This window comes from Lutra lutra, chromosome 4, assembly GCF_902655055.1.
Source record: "Lutra lutra chromosome 4, mLutLut1.2, whole genome shotgun sequence".
NCBI lineage: Eukaryota > Metazoa > Chordata > Mammalia > Carnivora > Mustelidae > Lutra > Lutra lutra.
Window position 1 is genome coordinate 79,010,137 of NC_062281.1, and position 19,860 is coordinate 79,029,996.

A 19,860-nucleotide genomic window follows, 5' to 3' on the forward strand; every position below is an offset into this window, starting at 1 on the left:
ATCCTCTCACCTTTCTCAAAACCCAGATCCTTGTTTTCATTTATTGTATTGAGCTGTAATGTGTATTTTCTTTATTAAAAATATTGTTTAATGTTTAAAAGGATAATCAAGGTGTTTAATTGGTTAAAAAAAACCATGAAACATGTCTCAGATTTCCTAAAACTTTAACTTTTTAGAAATCTATATGCACGCAATTTCTTTTTTCATGTAAGAGTTGCTGAATACGATCTTATTTATGCCCCAAATTTTTGTTTTTAGAGAGTGATAGTAATGATGTTACTTTAAGAGAATTTTTCCTGTTTTCTTTTTGGTGTGTGCATGTATATGTATTTTAGTAGTTCCAGTGGCAACGTAAGCAGCAGAAAGGATGAGACAAATGCTCGAGATACTTATGTTTCATCTTTTCCTCGGGCACCAAGCACTTCTGATTCTGTACGGTTAAAGTGTAGGGAGATGCTGGCCGCAGCTCTCCGAACGGGAGGTAAGTTTAGTGTACCTTGTTTCATTTCCTGGTCCTTTGTTCTTCACCACCACCGATGCCATGTCCACCTCCATATTTCTGTTTCGCCAGTGGCTTCCTTGTGTAGCTGCTTGCACTGCTTAGTTCAGGAAGATGTTGTGGCACATAGGGGTTAACGATGGCAGAGAGCACTAGGCATCGTGGGGCCTCTGCTTGCTACTATATAGTTCCAAGAAGGAGATCCTTTCTAATATGTGGATGTTTCCCTTGATTCATAGTAACTTAAAGGTTTTTCACAAATCTTCTTTTCCCCCACTTTTAATCTACAAACCCTAGTTGACCCTTGGATAATGAGTTTAAATTGCATGGGTTTACTTATAATGAAGTTATTTTTTTTTTCCAACAAAACTAGTACAATACGTAAATGTGTTTTCTCTTATGATTTTCTTAACATTCTTTTCTTTAGTGTACTCTGTTGTAAGAATACAGTATATAGTACATATATAAAATATGTGTTAATTCTTTACATCATTGGTAGGCTTTTGGTTAACAGTATGCTATTACTAGTTAAGTCTTTGGGGAGTCAAAGGTTATATGTGGATTTTTGACTGCACAGGGAGTTGACATCCCTAATCCCTGTGTCATTCAAGGGTCAACTGTAATTACTCTGCTCCCAGATTGAGCATTAATGGTATTGTATTTGGGTCCTATTGTTAAATGTTAGTATGACATATAGTATTTAAGTTTTATATTCATAATTCCATTTTTTACTTTCTTTTAAGTGGAAAAGAGATCTTGATTTTTATATATATGGGAGCCTTAATTTAATTTGAAGTTATTCATTCTTATGTAAAAATGTTTCATATACAGGAATATTTATCATCTTATACAAATTCATTCCTTTTCTTTTCTATTATACTGTACCATAGTTACTATGACCTGTTTTTCTCTTTACTCTGCCCTATTTTGATTCCCTTGTTGTCTCTTTATATATTTTTTCTTTTTTCTTCCTAGTTTCTTTTTATTTCCTTCTATCCATTTGAATATTTGCATAGGAGTCTTCTGAGTGTGTCCATATATGTGATTGGCAGATGAAATGAATGGTTTCTTTGCATTGAAGCCTGAGTCACAGGATACAAGACATTTCTTTCTATAACTTTCTCTACTCTCTGCTGGAGCAACCAGAATTTATGGAGTTGTGAATTGAGGAATTGCCTGCTAGATCAATTACTTCCCCACTCCTGAGGGATAAGGAATCATCAATGCAGGAGCACTGTGGACATTAGGTGAATCCAGAGGAGGAGTCTAGTGGGTAGGAAAGAGATCAGATTCTAATGAAACTAAAAAAAAAGGACTCTTTATTAGGGCAATGGGGTTTAAGAAATAGGAATGCAGTTTAATTTACTCTGTATTGAAGTTTTTTTTTAAATGTCATAATCGCTTATTTTTGACAATTCTTTGTGCCTGTGTTTAGATGACTACGTCGCTATTGGAGCTGATGAGGAAGAATTAGGATCTCAAATTGAGGAAGATATCCTTTGTGTGTATATTCATGATTGTTTAAATAATCTGCTAGATTAACTATTTTTCTTCTTTCTGTATAGAATTTAGAATTTGATTTTTCAGTTTCTGTCTTCATTGTATTATTTTGCAAGGACAAGATATCGGGCTATCCATGTCATTTTGTTCTTGTTTTCTTGTTACTCAGAATTAAAACATATGTGTTGATAGTATTTTTATTTTTCTGCCTTGCAAATTGAGAATGTGGCATCTCAGATGAACTTGTGCAGAAGGAGGGCATGGAAGACACACACACTATACATGTGTAGTAGGGTTTCACATTTGGGGGGATCTCAGCAAAGCATGTGGGGTCCCCTGAGTTCATTACCCAGAAGGAAGTATGTTTGTCCTGGGCACCACGGAAGGGGGTTTGGGAGAGGGGTCGTGCACATCTGGGTGACCACGTGACCATGGAACTGTCCTAGTTTTGGAAATGGCCTTGTTAGAAAGAAAGTATGCTGCTCTTTGGGCTCACTGGTTCTGTTGAGGAAAAAAAAAACAAAAAACCCTGGTAAACTAGCTTCTTGCTGAGCTGGGAGAGGAAATGAACCTTCAGGGCACCGTGAATGATTTCCCAGAGGGCCCCCAAAGGAACTGTGTAGTCATTTAGCCTTTTAGGATCCTTTGTAGAATTCAGATTTGAGCAAGTGAAAGTTTATATAAAACGCAGGCTTCTTTTCACAAGTTTTGTCACTCAGACTGAGTACCTAAGTTACTTTTTGAAATGTCTCTAATTTGTGTGCTGCTGACATTAAACAAGAAGAAAGCGTTGCTCATTCATAGTGTAATAAAAGTAGGATCACTTTTATTTGCCAGTTACAGATCAAGAAATGAGGTAGAAACACTGTCTGTTAGCTTAATCTAAGTTGGAAACCGTTTTGGAGAACTGCTTAGAAATTTTAGGAATTCTTACTTTGGTGAAATAAAAAAAAATACCTTTATAATTTAACATTTTTCCTTAACGGCCTAGTACCTATTTATCAAGAAATAAGGAATACAGACATGAAATACAAAAATAGAGTACGAAGTAGAATATCAAATCTTAAAGATGCTAAGAATCCAAATTTAAGGAAAAATGTACTGTGTGGAAATATTCCTCCTGACTTATTCGCTAGAATGACAGCAGAGGTGAGTATATATGAACATTTCCATGATGTTAGGTGAAAAGTATGTATAAATCATAAAGTACTTTATAAGTACTATATTTATAATAAATTATCATTAGCTATTTTGCTATATTTATATGTATAATGTACTAGACACATAACTTTAGGTGATTAAATCTGTTGGTATCAATACTTTGTCTTTTCCACAATTATACCATGATCTTTGGTTGATTGCCTTAAATCATTGTCTAAAAATTAAACTGTTTTTACTTATTTTGGATTCACGTGGAATTGAAGATTTGAATATCTAATTGCAAACAGGCTTTTTAACCTCCCAAGTTCTTTTCATGGCTAAACCCCATAAAATTGGTCACATCTTATTGACTGTTCCTTAAATTTTAGGGAATGATTGAGAAAACGAAATTCAGAGCTTGCTCTTTATAGACACAGCTGTTCGTAATCTTCAGTCTCATTATTTTATTACACATCCAAGAGAATAAATTTGTGTTTCTATATAGCTAATAAAATTATATTTTTAACATTCATTTTTTTAAAACCTCATTAAAATAACATAAAACTTTAAATTAGAGACCATAATGTAATGAATTCCTTTATATCCATCACCTAAGCTTCACGTATTTTTAAGAATTTGTCACCCTTGGGGCACCTGGGTGGTTCAGTCGGTAAAGTGTCTGCCTTTAGCTGTCATGATCCCAAGGTCCTGGGGTTGAGCCCCTCATTGGGCTCCCTGCTCTGTGGGAAGTCCACTTCTCTCCTTTGCCTCCCCCCCAATTTGTGCTCTCTCTCCAAATAAACAAATAAAATCTTTTTAAAAATAGAATTTGTGACCCTTTTTCTTTTCTTTTTTTTTTTTTTTTTTTTTTTTTTTTTTTTTAGTTATTTGTTTATTTGACAGAGAGAGACACAGTGAGAGAGGGAACACAAGCAGAGGGAGAGGGAAAAGTAGGCTGTCCGCTGAGATGGGAGCCTGATGTGGGGCTTGATCCCAGAACCCCAGGATTATGACCTGAGTTGAAGGCAGCTGCTTCAACTTGCAACAATGACCCTTTTCATCTATCCCTTTTTTTTTTCCTTTTCCCCTGAGTTGTTTTTAAATGAATCCCAGACATTATATCTTTTTACCTTTATAAACCTAAGAGAGATACCTTTAAAAATATAATTAAAAAGTTTTTTTCTTACATAATTACATTGTCATCACTACATCCAACAAAGCTAACAGCAATTCCTAATTTATATATTAATATTTTCCTGATTGTACATTTCTTTGTATCAGGATTCCAGTCTGCACATACCTTTAGTTGGGTTCTCTAAAGATTTTGTATATATGTGTTTAAATCTCTTGCAGTCTCTTCTCCTGCCCCGACCCCCTTTTTCTTCATGACACTGACCTATTGAAGAAACCAGTTTACTTCTGTATCCCACAGTATGAATTATCTCCTCCTTATGATTTTTTTTTAATTAAGATTTTTTATTTATTTGACAGAGATCACAAGTAGGCAGAGGGGCAGGCAGAGAGAGAGAAAAGAGGAAGCAGGCTCCTCACTGAGTGGGGCTCGATCCCAGGACTCTGGGATCATGACCTGAGCCGAAGGCAGAGGCTTTAACCCATTGAGCCACCCAGGCGCCCCCTTATGATGTTATTTATTTAACTTTTCTGTCCCCTCTATTTTCTGTGAACTGGAATCTAGTTCTGTAGGTTTGATAACATACAAATTCACCTGTTTTCCCCACATAATACTTTGGAATTGGTGCTTTTTACTTTGTTTTGCATCAGGAGACACATAATGTCTTGTTGTTCTACTGTTAGCATGTTGAGCTCGATTAGTGGGTTTGGATATTAACAGCCTGATTCCTCCATTGTAAAGTTCTCCTTTGACCTTTCATCTAATGCATTCATCCACTGATTTCCTTACCTGAGTTGGTTAAATTACCAGGAGTTACAAAATAGTGATTTCTAAAGTTCTGTTGTTCCTTTCACATATATTAGCTAGATTTTTTTGATAAAGAAGCATTTTCCATTGTAAACTCAGGCACTTAGTGACCTCTTGGTTTGGATACGAAAGGCAAGTAAATGTTGTTTGTTGTCTGAGACTCTTCCTTTAGTTAATAGTTACCAGAATGAGGAGTTGGTGCCCTAGTAATTGCCACTGGGGGCTTTTCTTGCCGTTTTTGTATGGTTGTGCTCTTCTTTTCCGGTATCATCATGGGCTTGTGACATTTTTATTTATTCAGTGGGGATTGGTTTTTTACAGAAATTTATTTTGATAGCTGAAGAAATTGTCCTATCTTTGGCTAATGGGAGCTTCTTCATATTAGCTCCTCATCCATATGACTCAACCACACAAGTCTTCAGTAGCTTCCATTCTTCTCTGGCACAAAAGGATGACCCTGGCTTATCCTGTGCATTTCTTTTTTTTTTCCCCCCAATAGAGTGTGAGCAGGGGGTGAGGCAGAGGGAGAAGGAGAAGAGAATCCCAAGCCCAACTTCGCATTGAGCGTAGTTTTTATGGGGTTGGGTCTCACAACCCTGAGATCATGATCTGAGCCAAAACCAAGAGTTGGACTCTCAACTGACTGAGCCACCCAGGTGCCCCAAATCCTGTGCATTTCTTGGTTCAAAATGGGAACCAGATGCTTCTCCAAAGATACCTCATTCCTTTTTGGGGAGGACAGTGGTGCGGACAACAATCTGGGTATTAGAGATGCTCATTGCTGTAGTATTATTACATTGTTTATAAACCTTTAAGCAGTAATTAAATCTAATTTTCACATAGAAACTTAAAAGTATTTGATGAAATTTTAAAAGAAAGCAAACTCTGAGTTCTTGGAGGGAAAATAATTTTTCACCTTTAAAACTCTAAAAGTTGGTTTTTGTTCCATTTTTATTAAGCTAATAGAACATAAAAAACATTCAGGATATATATAGGAGTTGCCTATAACTGAGTGGTATTGCCACCTCCCTCACAGGAAATGGCTAGTGATGAACTCAAAGAGATGCGGAAAAATTTGACCAAAGAAGCCATCAGAGAGCATCAGATGGCCAAGACGGGTGGAACCCAGACTGACTTATTCACATGTGGCAAATGTAAAAAGAAGAATTGTACTTACACACAGGTTTGTGATTATTTATAGATTCTTATTTTCATGTAAGAATACTTAAGGGTATTGTGCTAAGTCAAGTAAGTCAGAGGAAGACAAATACCATACACACACACACATACTTATAGAATCTAAAAAGAAAAAAAATTGAAATACTCAGATACAGAGAACAAACTGGTGGTTGTTGTGGTTGTTGGAGAAGAAGGGTGGGGGTTTGCATGAACTAAGTAAAGGGGATTAAGAGGTACAAACGTCCCAGTTATAAAATTTATAAGTCAAAAGATAAAATATACAGTATGGAAAATATAGTCTGTAATATAGTAACTTTGTTTAGTGACAGAGAGTAACTAAACATATAAAGATAATCATTTTATGATGTATAAAAATATCAAATCACTATGTTGTACACCTGAAACTAATATTGTATGTCAGTTATAATCCATTTAAAACTAAATACATAAATAGAATGCTTGCAACTCCTGTTTCAAAACAAGTAGTAAAGATAATTACCAGTACTTTGATAATGCTTGCATGCTTGCTCTCTTCTTTTTTTCTTTCTTCCTCCTTCTTTCTTTGTGTCTTTCTTTCATTTTATTTATTTATTTGACAGAGAGAGACTGCCGGAGAGGGAACACAAGCAGGAGAGCAGCAGGCAGAGGGAGAAGCAGGCTCTCCGCTGAGCAGGGAGCCTGATGCGGGGCTTGATCCCAGGACTCTAGGATCATGACCTTAGCCAAAGGCAGACACTTAACTGAGCCACCCAAACGTCCCTGATAATGCTTTCTTAATACTAACACATTCCAGTTAATTGAAAATAAGTTGATATATTTATACTTTCATGGAAATTGTTACTGTGAAAACTGTATCAGGTAAAATTTATAAAAATCGTAGGGATTTACTGAAATGGCCATATTCTTTCTCTAGTAGTTGAGCAGTTGATTAATGGTTAGTATATAAACAGATTATAATTCTTTTTATTAGGCAGGATCATATAATTTGAGAAAAGTTCTTTACTCTTCCTCACTTGGAGCATGGGTACTTTTGCTTAGTTGCTTTCCAGATACTGATTGCCTTTCTGCAACGTATTGATGACTTTTCATATATGATGCAACTAACCTTCCTTTTTGTTCTTAGACAAAAAGATAGCTGAAAACAGCCACATAATGGTTGTTTTTGTTGTATATGCGTGTGTAAAAATGATTTAACACTGTCATTAATTTCATTTGTCAAGTAGTTATTTTTGTGCTGTGTCTATAATTTACTAAACTCAAAATTTTCTCCTTAAAGAACAACTTACAGTTAATATTGTAGGATAATGGATTTAGGGAATTGAATTTTCTTATTGATAGAAAATTAAGCAGTTAAGGAAGTAGTATTACTAAACTCTCTATAAGTTGTAGAAAGGAACCTATACTTTTTTTTTTTTTTTAAATTTTTAGAAGGTGTTACTCTCAAGGTTAAAAATTCAAAAGGTACAAAAAATTGTGAATGGAAAGTCCCCCTCCCACTTTTGCGTGCAGCAACTTGGTCCCACCTCCCTGGAGATAAACTAGGTTACTAGTTTGTTTTGTTGCTTCCTATGTGTTTTATGCATACATATGCAAATATGTATATATTTTTTGTTTTCCCTTTTTTGATATTTATTTTTAATAATTTTTAGTAATTTCTGCACCCAGCGTGGGGTTCACATTCCCAACCCTGAGATCAAGAATTGCATGCTCTTCTGACAAATTCAGCCATGCATCCCTGTTTCCCCATTTCCTAAACACATGTGGTAGCACATTATATAAACTGCCTCTTTTAGTTTTTAAAAGTACATAACACCCATTTTCAGATATGCTCTATTTAACCAATCCAAGTCCTTTCTATCTTTTTGGAGTCTTTCATTTAATCATAGTTATAGATCTGATACTTCATTATTTTTTTTTGTAGAACTATTACTACTGATAGTCACTAAATTATATTAAAATATGAAAGTAGCTTCAGAAATTTCTGAGTTTGGGGATACCTGGGTGGCTCAGTTGGTTAAGCAACTGCGTTCAGCTCTGGTCATGATTCCAGGGCCCTGGCATTGAGAGCTCCACATCAGGCTCCCTGCTTGGCTTGGGGGCGGGGCCTGCTTCTCCCTGTTGCTCTGCCACTCCCACTGCTTGTGCTCTCCTGCTCTCATTCTGTCAAATAAATAAAAATCTTAAAAAAAATTTTTTCTGAGTTTGGATTGCTCGGTTTTCTTTTGATTAGGCAGAAACATCTCAGCAGTAAAAATTCTGTCCTGAAAATGCTACATAGCGGGAAGTATTAAGTATAAATAGAAAGGTATTTAAAGCCAAAGCGTCTTTAAAACATTGGAAGTCAGGGTGCCTGGGTGGCTTAGTCAGTTGAGCGTCCAACTCTTGATTCTGGTTCCTGTCATGATCTCAGGGTCCTGGGATCGAGCCCCATGTCGGGCTTGTGCTCAGTGTGACGTCTGCTTGAGGTTCTCTCTCCGTCTCCATCTACCACCCTCCCCTTGCACACGCTCTCTCTCTCTAAATAAATAGGTAAAATCTTTAAAAAAAATCCATATGAAGAAGTAATATATTTACATAATCAGCTATAATAAAAAATGTTTCTTTTAATAGAAAGAACCTAGTACTGAAGATGAGGTATGATTTTCTTAGAATCAATTCCTTCAGTAGATAGAAAACTTCCAATGTTGGCAAAATAACTGATATAATAGACATAAGTTTGACTCTTGGTTAACATGTACCTACCAGGAGATCAACTTTTTTCCAATAGAGCAAAAAGTTCCTCCTACCTGTGTACTTTTCGGGCCCTAGTTAGCAAGTATCTAGATATAAATACATGAGAATATTTCAGAAGGATCTTTAAAACGATTTTTATCTGAAGGCCTTAGCCAGAATGGTATTCTTTTGAGAGTGCCTTTTCTTTATCTTCCTTTGGGCTTTTGAGTTAAAAATCATGTTGATAGTTGACAAGTATGGTGTGCTTCTCATCTTCAAGGTGGAAATACACTGGATTTCATCATCCAATACTGAATTTAAATAGACCTTATTCAGAATGCAATATTGTTGGTGTTCAGGTTCTTGCCTTCACCCAACTTCCTCATCTCCCCCATAACTTAAACCTTAAGAATAACTTACAACTTTAGGGACACCTGGGTGGCTCAGTGGGTTAAGCCTCTGCCTTCGGCTCGGGTCATGATCTCAGCGTCCTGGGATCGAGCCCCGCATCAGGCTCTCTGCTCAGTGGGGAGCCTGCTTCCCCCTCTCTCTCTGCCTGCCTCTCCGCCTACTTGTGATCTCTCTCTGTCAAATAAATAAATAAATATATATATAAAAAAAAGAATAACTTACACCTTTAATATATGTAATGCATTGTCAGCTTCATTCAGGAATGTACAGTTGAAAGAAAACCTCCTGTTTTGGGGACCTTGTTTTCAGTAGTTCTCAGTGGAGAACTTCAGAAGTCTATTATGGTTGATAAAGTTTTAAAAAATCATATTAGCTTATTTATTATTTTTTCCTGAGTTCTCTTTTGTTTCAAAAATTTTAGTTACGGCAAAATACACATAACCTAAAATTTACCACCTTAACTGTTTTTAAATATATAGTTGAGTAGTAATACAAGTAATACATTGTAGTAATACAGGTAATGTATTTGTGGCAAATACATTTGCCACAAATTAATATCGCAATCTCCAGGACTCTTTTTCTCTTGCAAGACTGAAATGCGATACCCATTAAACAGTAACTGTACATTTCCCTAGCTCCTGGCAACCACCAGTATCTGAATTTGATAACTCTAGTTAGTCAGAGGTATAAATGGAACCTACATAACAGTATTTGTCCTTTTTTGTCCCTGGCTTAATTCTGATACCTGATCTATTCTAAGATAATTAGAAGCACAAAGAAATGTGTACAGATCAGCATCACTAATCATCAGGGAAATGCAAATGAAAATTATGTTATGTTCACAAATAGTCCATATTATAGCATATATCAGAATTTCCTTTTTAAGGCGAATTAAAGGGTGAATTATCACTGTATATATATACCACATTTTGTTTATCCATTCATCTGTTGATGGACACTTCTACATTTTGGGCTTTTATGAACACTGCTGCTTTGAACTTTTGTATACAGATACCTCTTTGAGACCCTGCTTTCCATTCTTTTGGGTCTTTTCTCAGGAGTGGGATTTCTCGTTCATATAAGCTTTTTTTTTTTTTTTTAAATTAAGAGAGGGATGGTGGGGAGATGCAGAGGGAAAGTTGGGGAGAGAATCTTAAGCAGGCTCCATGCCCAGGTCCCACAACCCAAGCCAACATCGAGTCTGACGCTTAACCAACTGAGCCACCGAGGCATCCCTATATTAACTGTTTTAAGGCAGTTAAAGTACCTATTTATAGAAAAATTGGAAAATGAAGAAAAATATGAACAAAAAAATTAAATCACCCATTAATCTGCATTTAGAAGGAATAGTGGTCGGTATTTTGGTGCCTGCAGTATTTTGTGAAGTTTTTCTAATCTAGTTGTAGCAAAATCCTATAAACCATCTTTTTAAAAGATTTTATTTATTACAGAGAGCATGAGCAGTGAGGAGAGGCAGAGTGAGAGGAAGAAACAGATTCTCTGCTGAGCAGGGAGCCTGGCATTGGGCTTGATCCCTGCACCCCGGGATCATGACCTAAGCTGAAGGCAGATGCTTAACCAACTGAGCCACGTAGGCACCCCTTTAAACCATTTTATGTATAGTTGACCCTTGAACATCATGGGCTTGAAGTGCATAAGTCCACTTAACATACAAACTTTTTTCAACATATTTATGTCCATTACTATAAATATATTTTCCTTATGATTTTCTTAAAATCTTTTCTGTAGCTTGATTTAAGAATTCAGTATGTAGTAGGTATGACATACAAAATATGTATTAATCGACAGTTTGTGTTGTTGGTAAGGCTTATAGTTAACAGTAAACTATTAGCAGTTGTGTTTTGGGAGAGTTTGTTGTGGATGTTCAACTGCATGAGGAGTTGGTGCCTTTCGCCTCCACATTGTTCAAGGCAGAACTGTACTTCTTTTCTCTTAACTACTATAATAATGTAAGCATTTTCCTTTAATTATTTAAAAAAAAACCCAGACCCTTTGTAAACATCTTAATAGCTGTATAATATTCCATCAGATGGGTATGCCCTTATTTCATTATTTCCCTGTTGAATATTTGTTTCCAGTGTTATTACTGTAAAATTACACCTCAAACATCCCTGTATACACATCGCCAACTCCTGGCTTTATGAGGAATGATTGACATATAATTGAATGTTTTTAAAGTGTACAGTGGGATAATTTGATATACATATACATTGTGGAATGATTACCAAGATCAAGATAGTTAACATATCCATTACCTTACATAGCTAACTTTTTTTGTGTGTGTGGTGAGTTCCTTAAGATCTACTCTTTAACTATCGTCATTATGCTATATATTAGATCCAAAGAAATTATTCTCCTTTACTTGAAAGTTTGACCTTCATCTCTCCATTTCCCCTTTCTCCCAGCCCCTGCAACTACTATCTGTTCTCTGTTCCTATGAAATCTGCATTCATTCATTCATTCGTTCATTCATTCATTTTTATGATGCCACGTATAAGTGATACCATACTGTATTTGTCATTCTTTAGCATATTTTATTTAGCATGTCTTCCAGGTCCATCCGTGTTGTCTCAAGTGGTATGATTTCCTTCTTTTTTTGTGGCTGAATAACTTTTCTTTATCCATTCTTCAGCTGAAGGACAGTTAGATTATTTTCATATCTTGGCTATTGTGAGTAATGCAGTGAGTGTGTAGATAACTCTGAGGTATTGATTTCATTTTCTTCAGATGTATTTGTGGAATGGGATTGCTGGGTCATAAGATAGTTGATTTTTTTTTTTTTTTTTTACTTTTTATGCTCGCTCTGCCTTTTTTTTTTTTTTTTTTTTTTTTTTTTTTAAGTCTACACTCCAATGTGGGGCTATGACCCCAAGATCAAGACTTTCATGCTCTACCAACTGAGCCAGCCAGGCTTCCTGTGTGGTAGTATAATTTTTAATTTTTTGAGGATCTGCCGGCCTGTTTTTTATAATGGATATGCCAGTTTATATTCCTGTCAGCAGTGTATAGGAGTTCCCTTTTCTCCACATCCTCAGTAGTTTTTGTTATTTCTTGTCTTTTTCATAGTAGCCATTCTAACAGGTGTGAGATGATAATTCCTTGTGGTTTTCAAGGAATGAAATTCCCTTTCCCTAATGATTAGTGATATTGATCTGTACTTTGTGATCAGATGCTTACCTGTCTTTGTGTTTCCAGTTACCATCTTATAATAGATTAGATGTCAGCTTCCTAGGTCAGAGAGAATGGATATTTGAGGCTCTTACTTTGTTGCTGCCTAACTTTTAGAAAGGTTGTGACAGTTTATATTTTTCAGAATGAAATATTCACAATTTTTACATCTCTGCTAATTTATAAGAGAAGATTGATGTATCTTTTAATTAACATTTTTGTGCTTCTTAGTGATGATGAAATTTTTAAATATTTATTAGCCATTTATAAAAAGTATGTGTGACTTTAGAAGGTTTTCCCACTTATTTGGGATAAATTAAACATGAAAAGACAATGACTTAGAAAAATAAAGTTTTGAAATATGTGTCCTTTTGACATTACTTAGCTTATTTGAACTTGTTTCAGGCTCTTATACATTTTATTGTGGTACTGTTGTGGTTACTGTATCTCTTAATGTAGAATGTTCTTATTTAGGTCAGACTTTTTATAGTTTTTAAAAAAATAATATTTTTCACTTGATTTTACTGTAGGTACAAACTCGTAGTGCTGATGAACCGATGACAACATTTGTTGTCTGCAATGAATGTGGAAATCGATGGAAGGTATATGACACTTTCTTATATTCATATTTTATCCATTTATAATAGATTTTTTTCACATCTTTTCATAAGACTACCTAGGTATCTAAATATATACATCTGCTCATGCTGTCTAGTACTATTGAAGTCCATGACAAACCATTTGTAAAGGAATATACTATATTGTACTCTATTAGAAATTAAGAATGTTAATTTAATTTTCCTATCTTCATATGGTTTTGGTGTGGGAGTAACAGGATTGAATCTTAACTGCACTTACTGTATCATAGTCCTGTGTATACTATACTTATTTAATTGCTTTGACTCTTGTACTTCCGGAAAATCTGTCTTCAGAGATTTTGGGTATTACTTGTCTTCATAGATTTTGATTCTGGAAAGATTACTTTGTTGAAATCCAACAGGATGGTTTTAGTGTTTATTTTAGGAATTAACAGATGAGCACTGTCATGGTTTGGTAGGCTTTTCACTGAGACTTCATATCGCCTATGTACTTTTGAATGAGCCCCACACAGGCAAGTGTGTGTTATTTAAATGATCCCTTTTTGAGTGATTTTTGTGAGCCACAGAAATATAATTTAAACTTGGGAGAAGAATCACTTCTGAGACCATTTTTATTGTTAATGGAGATGCGAGTGCTAGGGGTATGTATTTAGGGAGACTCATGTGGTAGGGATATAGTCTTTGGAGCCAAATGGGTTTTGAACTCTGCCTCTTATCATTAGTGAACTATAATTTTCTTACATATTAAATGTAAATAATATCTACATCATAGGCTGTAGTGAAGAGTATAGATACTGTATTTAAAAAGTGCCTGATAATTGTTGGTATTCCAAAAATGGTTGCATTTATTGGTTTTGTGAAGCTTATGTGATTCTCCTTTTTTTTTTTTAAGCTATACTTAGCTTTAGCCCTTTAATGCTCTTAAATTATTTAGCCCTTTTGAATTATTCACCTTAGTTAAAACATTTTCTGAAAGTCAGAAATGAATTAAAAGCTAGGCAATGGGGGAATATCCTCCACAAATATGGTATAGGTTTGGCCCTAGATATTATTTTAGAGGTTGAGACCAGTATTCATTTTATTAGATACAAAGATGTAGTTCTGAGCTGGGAAGGTTACTGGTATTGAAAGTGTCTGGTATTGAGAGTGTCATGATTTGAAATAGTGTCTCCCATCCTGAGTAGTTTTTTACATTGGTTAAAGAGAGGGACATTCATTTTTTTTTTATTATTTTTAGTTCTGTTGAGCAAGTCTGGCTTTTCTAGATAGCTCTTAGATTTATTTTGCATAATGGATGATAGTGATGATGATGATGATGATTTCTATTATTATGGGGCATATTGCAGTTGGTTTTGAATACAGGCAGTTTGCAGCATAGTTTTGACATAGTTCTTCTTGGATTTAAGAAAGGTCAATTTAATGTAGCAAGCTGATGCCCAAGGATGGCTTACTCTAGAAGTTCAAGATTGGAATTCAGTTTTTTTTTTAATTTGTTTTTTTAACCTAAAAACATTAAGAAGAGGGGTACTTGATAAAAAAAAAAATTGATAGTATTTCTTCAGTTATATATTCCTACTGATTGTAAATTGGAAAAGACAAACATGTAGGATAGGTGTCTGTTCATGTCTGAGAAGTACAACATCTTTTTAAAAAATGCTTCTTTTTTACCAGTATTAAGTATATACTATGTTAAATGGGGGGTGGGGTACACCCCATTGTCTGTATTTAAAGATCTCATGAAATACTTTTTTTTTTTTTTCGACAGTTCTGTTGAGTTGGAAGAAATGGCAAAATGTCTGGACCATTAAAAAATGGATTTTGTAATTAGCTTTAAAACTAGGCCAAGCATCTAGTTTACCTGCAAATCAGATTTTTAAAGTAACATACATCCCTTGGGTTAGTCTTGGTTTTTGACATAGCATTCCTTCCTTAAATGCCTTCTGTAGTTTCAGATCAGTAGGGAGACCACATAATAATTGTATGGTATCTGTTTCAAAACATTTTTTTTCATTTTTATGTAAGTTGATATTAAACTCTTATCAGTTAAACTTCTGGCAATTTATTTTTACTTTTTTTTCCTTTTGAAAAGGAAAAATGAACCTTAACTTTTTAAAAGTCCAAACACACACAGTAGGAATACTGTTCTTCTCAGTTAATACATAAAAATGGAAATTACATTTTTCCCCCATATTGGCACATACGTACAAATATTAAAGGAGGAGAAAAGGTAATATAAGTTTGTCAGATGTGGTGTGTATTCAGATAATACTTGACCAGCTTATCTAAATTGTACATAATATTTGAACTAGCCTATGAGATTATCTTAATTATTATGTTCACAAGTCTGGGATAATTAGATATTATTTTGCATTTGTAACTAACTGTGATAATCATTTCTTGTACATGTTTATGACTTCTTCTTACTAGATTTTACTTTTGGAAACATGACTTGACTTGGTTGAAATCAGTTTGGTTTTGTTGTTTATTTACCTGTTTGACTTTGTAGTTGTATTTTAGTTTTGCAGAACACTGTTGTAGTTTAGTAGGTTTTTCATAAATCCCAGCATAGGCAAAGAATGAAAGCTTCTGACCATTTTTCCCCTCATAGGAAGACAAACTTGGAAGGAAATATTAGCATTTTAGTACAGTGTAGTTACTATAAACAGATATGACTTGATTTTTGATTTGGAAATCTTCACTGACCAAGGATTAAGTTTAAGGACTATATAAATCATTAGAGCTGTGGTCTTTCCATATGGAGGTTGATAGAAAATATTTTTGTCCTGAGTTGAATTTGGTCTTTTATTGTTACACAATGAATGAGGTTGTTCAACAAACCAAATATATGGGCTATAATGCAGTTGGTTTTACAGTACAGATCTTATACTTAACATTTATTTTTTACATGTGTACCATTTGTTTTGTTAGGAATAAGAAAAAATGATTTCCTTAGGGAATGTTCCTTAGGTTATACTTGCTCTAGCACATCTTAAAGGCCATTTTTACAAAGGCCACATTTTATCATGCTAAATCTGTATTCTATCATACTCCTATAGGAAGACTTCAGTACATGCTTTGCACTCCCCTTTGCTCCCTTTTCCCATTTTTAAAATGCAGATCAATTTGATGTAATACAGAAAGCAACATTAAAGGTTCATGTTAGGACCCCATATATGAGCATTGACCCACTGGTACCATCCTGTCTCTACTTTGTTATTTCACAGATTAACTTTATCACTTAAAAAGTAAAGTGCATTTTTGGAAGAATGAGTTTTGGAAGAATAAAACTAAAATAGTCACACTTTTAAATTAAGTGATCCATTTTTAAATTTGTAATTCAATAAAGTTTCTTGTTATTAAACATGTATCACATTTTGTCATTTTATTTAGATATTGACAGCTGCTCTACCTTATGTTTCAAAGGTCCCCCCCCCAACTACTAAGGTGGTTATTTATTTATTTATTTATTTATTTTAGAGAGAGAGAGAGAGAGTGTGGGCATCTGGGTGTGAGCAGGGAGGGCGGTGGGGGGGTAGAGAGAGAGGGAAAATCCCAAGCAGCCTCCACGCCGAGTGCAGAGCCCAAAGTAGGGCTCAATCCCGTGACTGAGATCATGACCTGAGCTGAAATCAAGAGTCAGATGCTTAACTGAGCCACTCAAGTGTCCCCAACTACTAAGGTGTTTTTAGAGGATAGTTTTAATTAGGTGTTGCCTTCCTAGTTGTAAGTAGAGACTAGTACTGAGCAGTAGTGCAGAGAACATGTTTTTCCCTTCTCTTTTCCTGGACTCCTGGTGAGGGAGAGGAGTGGTTCTCAGTAGAGCATCAAGCATATCCCGTGTGTGCACATACATAATATGAGACCACATAGTCTTAGTAGAGAAAAATACTGGCCAGTTGTAAAGTACTGGGAAGTAAAAGTAACTGTTAAATGAATATACAAAAGAATTAAATGAAACATAGGCAGTGAGAATTAATGAAGGACCATCCTGGGAAAGCAGAAAATAACCATTTTGGTTTTCTAGCTCAGAGGTGATGAGCATTGGTTTACAAGTTTTGGTAAGCCATGGCAAAAGTGACGAAATACTTTTGTAAAGATTTATTTATTAGAGAGAGAGAATGAGTTGGAGAAGGAGCAGAGGGAGAGAATCCTTAAATAGATTCCCCGCTGAGTTCAGACCCCTACTCGGGGCTTGATCCCACGACCCATGAGCTCGTGACCTGAGCTGAAACCAAGAGTCAGACAGTTAACTGACTGAGCCACCCAGGCACTCCGAAATATTTATATATACCCAAACATTGAAATTTGTATATAACAAATGGAGAATAATTTTGTTAAAAAGATACTGAAAGAAATAACATATACTTTGAATTTTTATAGGTACACAGTGATTGTTCTTAGAGGTCAAAGTGTAATTCAGGGATTGGAATTGAATTTACTTCTCAAAATAAAAACTGCAATTAGAATGTTGTGGTTTAAAGAGTTTTAATCTGCAATTGCTCTTCTTCCTCCAGCTCTGCTCACTCACACTCACACACACACACACACACACACACACATTTCTGCTATAGAAAATTAGCCATTTAAGAAGAGTTGAATATCCACTGGGAAATGCGATGTGAATAGTCACTGACATAAAAACCACACATTTTTGTCAGTTTCCAAAATAAGAAAAATACCAGGATTGAAGATGATGCTTTACAGTAAATAGTACAGTTACTGATTGACAAGTTCCTAGGTAGTAATGGAAGAATTATGTTGTAGAAAGGTTAACTGAAGTCAGTCAAAAGTAATAAAAGATGTGTATTGGAAGTCATGTGGCTTTACTAGATAACAATAGCTATTAACTTAGTAAAGATGGAGTCAGTAAGTTTTTATGGGAAACTTGTTAACTGCTGTATCTTTAACACCTAGAAGTATATTTGTCACATAGTAGATGCTCAGGAAGTAGTTTTTCCTGGTTATCTTTGTGTTTGTGCATTACATTTATTCTTGACCATATAGGAGCTGAGATGTGAGGAATAACTCACGTGTTGAGGACCTGTAGAAGTAGGATAAATAGCTATTGGTTGTCAATGTTTTAGACTCTCAGCCTTAAAGGAAGAAATGTAATGAAGCCAGAGTCTTGGGAGATCTCTTTTGGTACTTGAATTCTGCAAAGTGATGTAACAGTTTTTATTATATTAATTGAAAAAAGTTTTTTTTTTCTTTTTTCAAGTGGACCTGGGTACTCCTCTACTTGTTTACCCAACTAGTGGATAGAAAATGAAAGCACAGAGGACTACCTCAAATGACTTGTTCTGATTCCTCTCCTTGGGTGCTATAAAAAGACAGTTAATTATTATTATTTTTTCCTCTTAATGCATGACATTATAGCAACAACATTCATCTATGACATGCCATGTGACCAGCTCAAAACACTGTTTTTTTATTATTTTTTTTTTAAATTTTTTATTCATTTGACAGAGAGAGAGAGAGATCACAAGTAGGCAGAGAGGCAGGCAGAGAGAGAGGGAAGCAGGCTCACTGCTGAGCAGAGAGCCTGATGCGGGGCTCGATCCCAGGACCCTGAGATCATGACCTGAGCCTGAAGGCAGAGGCTTAACCCACTGAGCCACCCAGGTGCCCCAAAACACTGTTTTTTTAAACCCTTACATATGGTTTACAGTATATATCCAAATTATTTTTGTAATAATGCCATTTGAAAGTATAGCTGATGTAAAATAAAAAAGCACAAACCATAAAAGCAGTGGAATGGAATGGCTTAGCTCTGCCTTTTGTCTTTTTGGCAGTAGTTCCCAGACATCTTGTTTGATTCATTTAGGGGATGCCTTCTCACTTCTGTTTGACCTTGGGGGTCTGTCATTCACCATCCTACTCCACCTCATGCCCCTTCTCTGGGGTTGCTCTCTGAAAGGTGATAAATGCTATCCCTACTGGAATAGCTAAACTAGCAGGAGCTGCATCTGGGGCTTGTTGTACCATTTTGCCTACAATATACCGAGTCCTTTTGTGTGTGATGAAGGTGAAGGCAGTTGAGATGGAGAAGGTCTGGATAACACTGAGTGTCTGAATCTGAACTTGCTGTAGCTAGAACCACCCTGGACTTCCTGCTTATGCAAGCCAGTCAATTTCCTTTGTGTTTAAGCTAGTTTCAGATAGATTTCTGTAACAAGCAACTGAAAAACTTTTTAAAAATCCTAAATTGTTTTGGATAAATATTTGAATTGGGTAAATGTAAAATGATTCTAAATAAAAGTACTGCTGTCAGAATACGAAAAGCTTTGAGAGTACTACTGAGATATCCAGGTAATTGCAGAAGAAGCTTAAGTGATCTGGAAGGGCAATTAAAGTCACAAGTTATTTATCAGCCTGATTTACCTCAGGATTTTTTCACTAATCTGTCCATCATTTCCCCTCTTAATGATTTCAGCCCTAATCCTGTTTTAAAATTCATCAGAACAAGTCCATGAGACCAAATGCTTATTAATCTTCTCCCTGTTAAAAACTTTATTTATTATTTATTATTTATTTATTTATTATTTCTTTGTTGGGGGGGGTGGGAGTGTCAGAGAGAAATGGAGAGAGAATTATTTTAAGCAGGCTCCATGCCCATTATGTAGCCTGATGTAGAGCTTGATATCACAGCACTGAGATCATGACCTGAGCCAAAATCAAGTCAGACACCTTAA

The 19,860-nt window shown here is 35.3% G+C and overlaps 1 protein-coding gene across 5 annotated transcripts in view; it reads left to right on the forward strand.

Moving 5' to 3' along the window:
- Positions 1–19,860, forward strand: part of TCEA1 (transcription elongation factor A1) — an 80,185-nt gene that overhangs the window by 30,521 nt on the left and 29,804 nt on the right. For 2 of the 5 annotated variants that reach the window (XM_047725878.1, XM_047725882.1), the window contains exons 5-9: positions 336–481; positions 1,935–1,991; positions 2,994–3,148; positions 6,115–6,261; positions 13,100–13,171. In XM_047725878.1, the coding sequence (XP_047581834.1) occupies positions 336–481; positions 1,935–1,991; positions 2,994–3,148; positions 6,115–6,261; positions 13,100–13,171 (577 nt within the window). Of the gene's footprint in view, positions 1–335; positions 482–1,934; positions 1,992–2,993; positions 3,149–6,114; positions 6,262–13,099; positions 13,172–14,405; positions 14,430–14,933; positions 16,536–19,860 lie in introns of those variants that run through there. The other 3 variants (XM_047725881.1, XM_047725880.1, XM_047725879.1) reach the window with 3 other exon arrangements.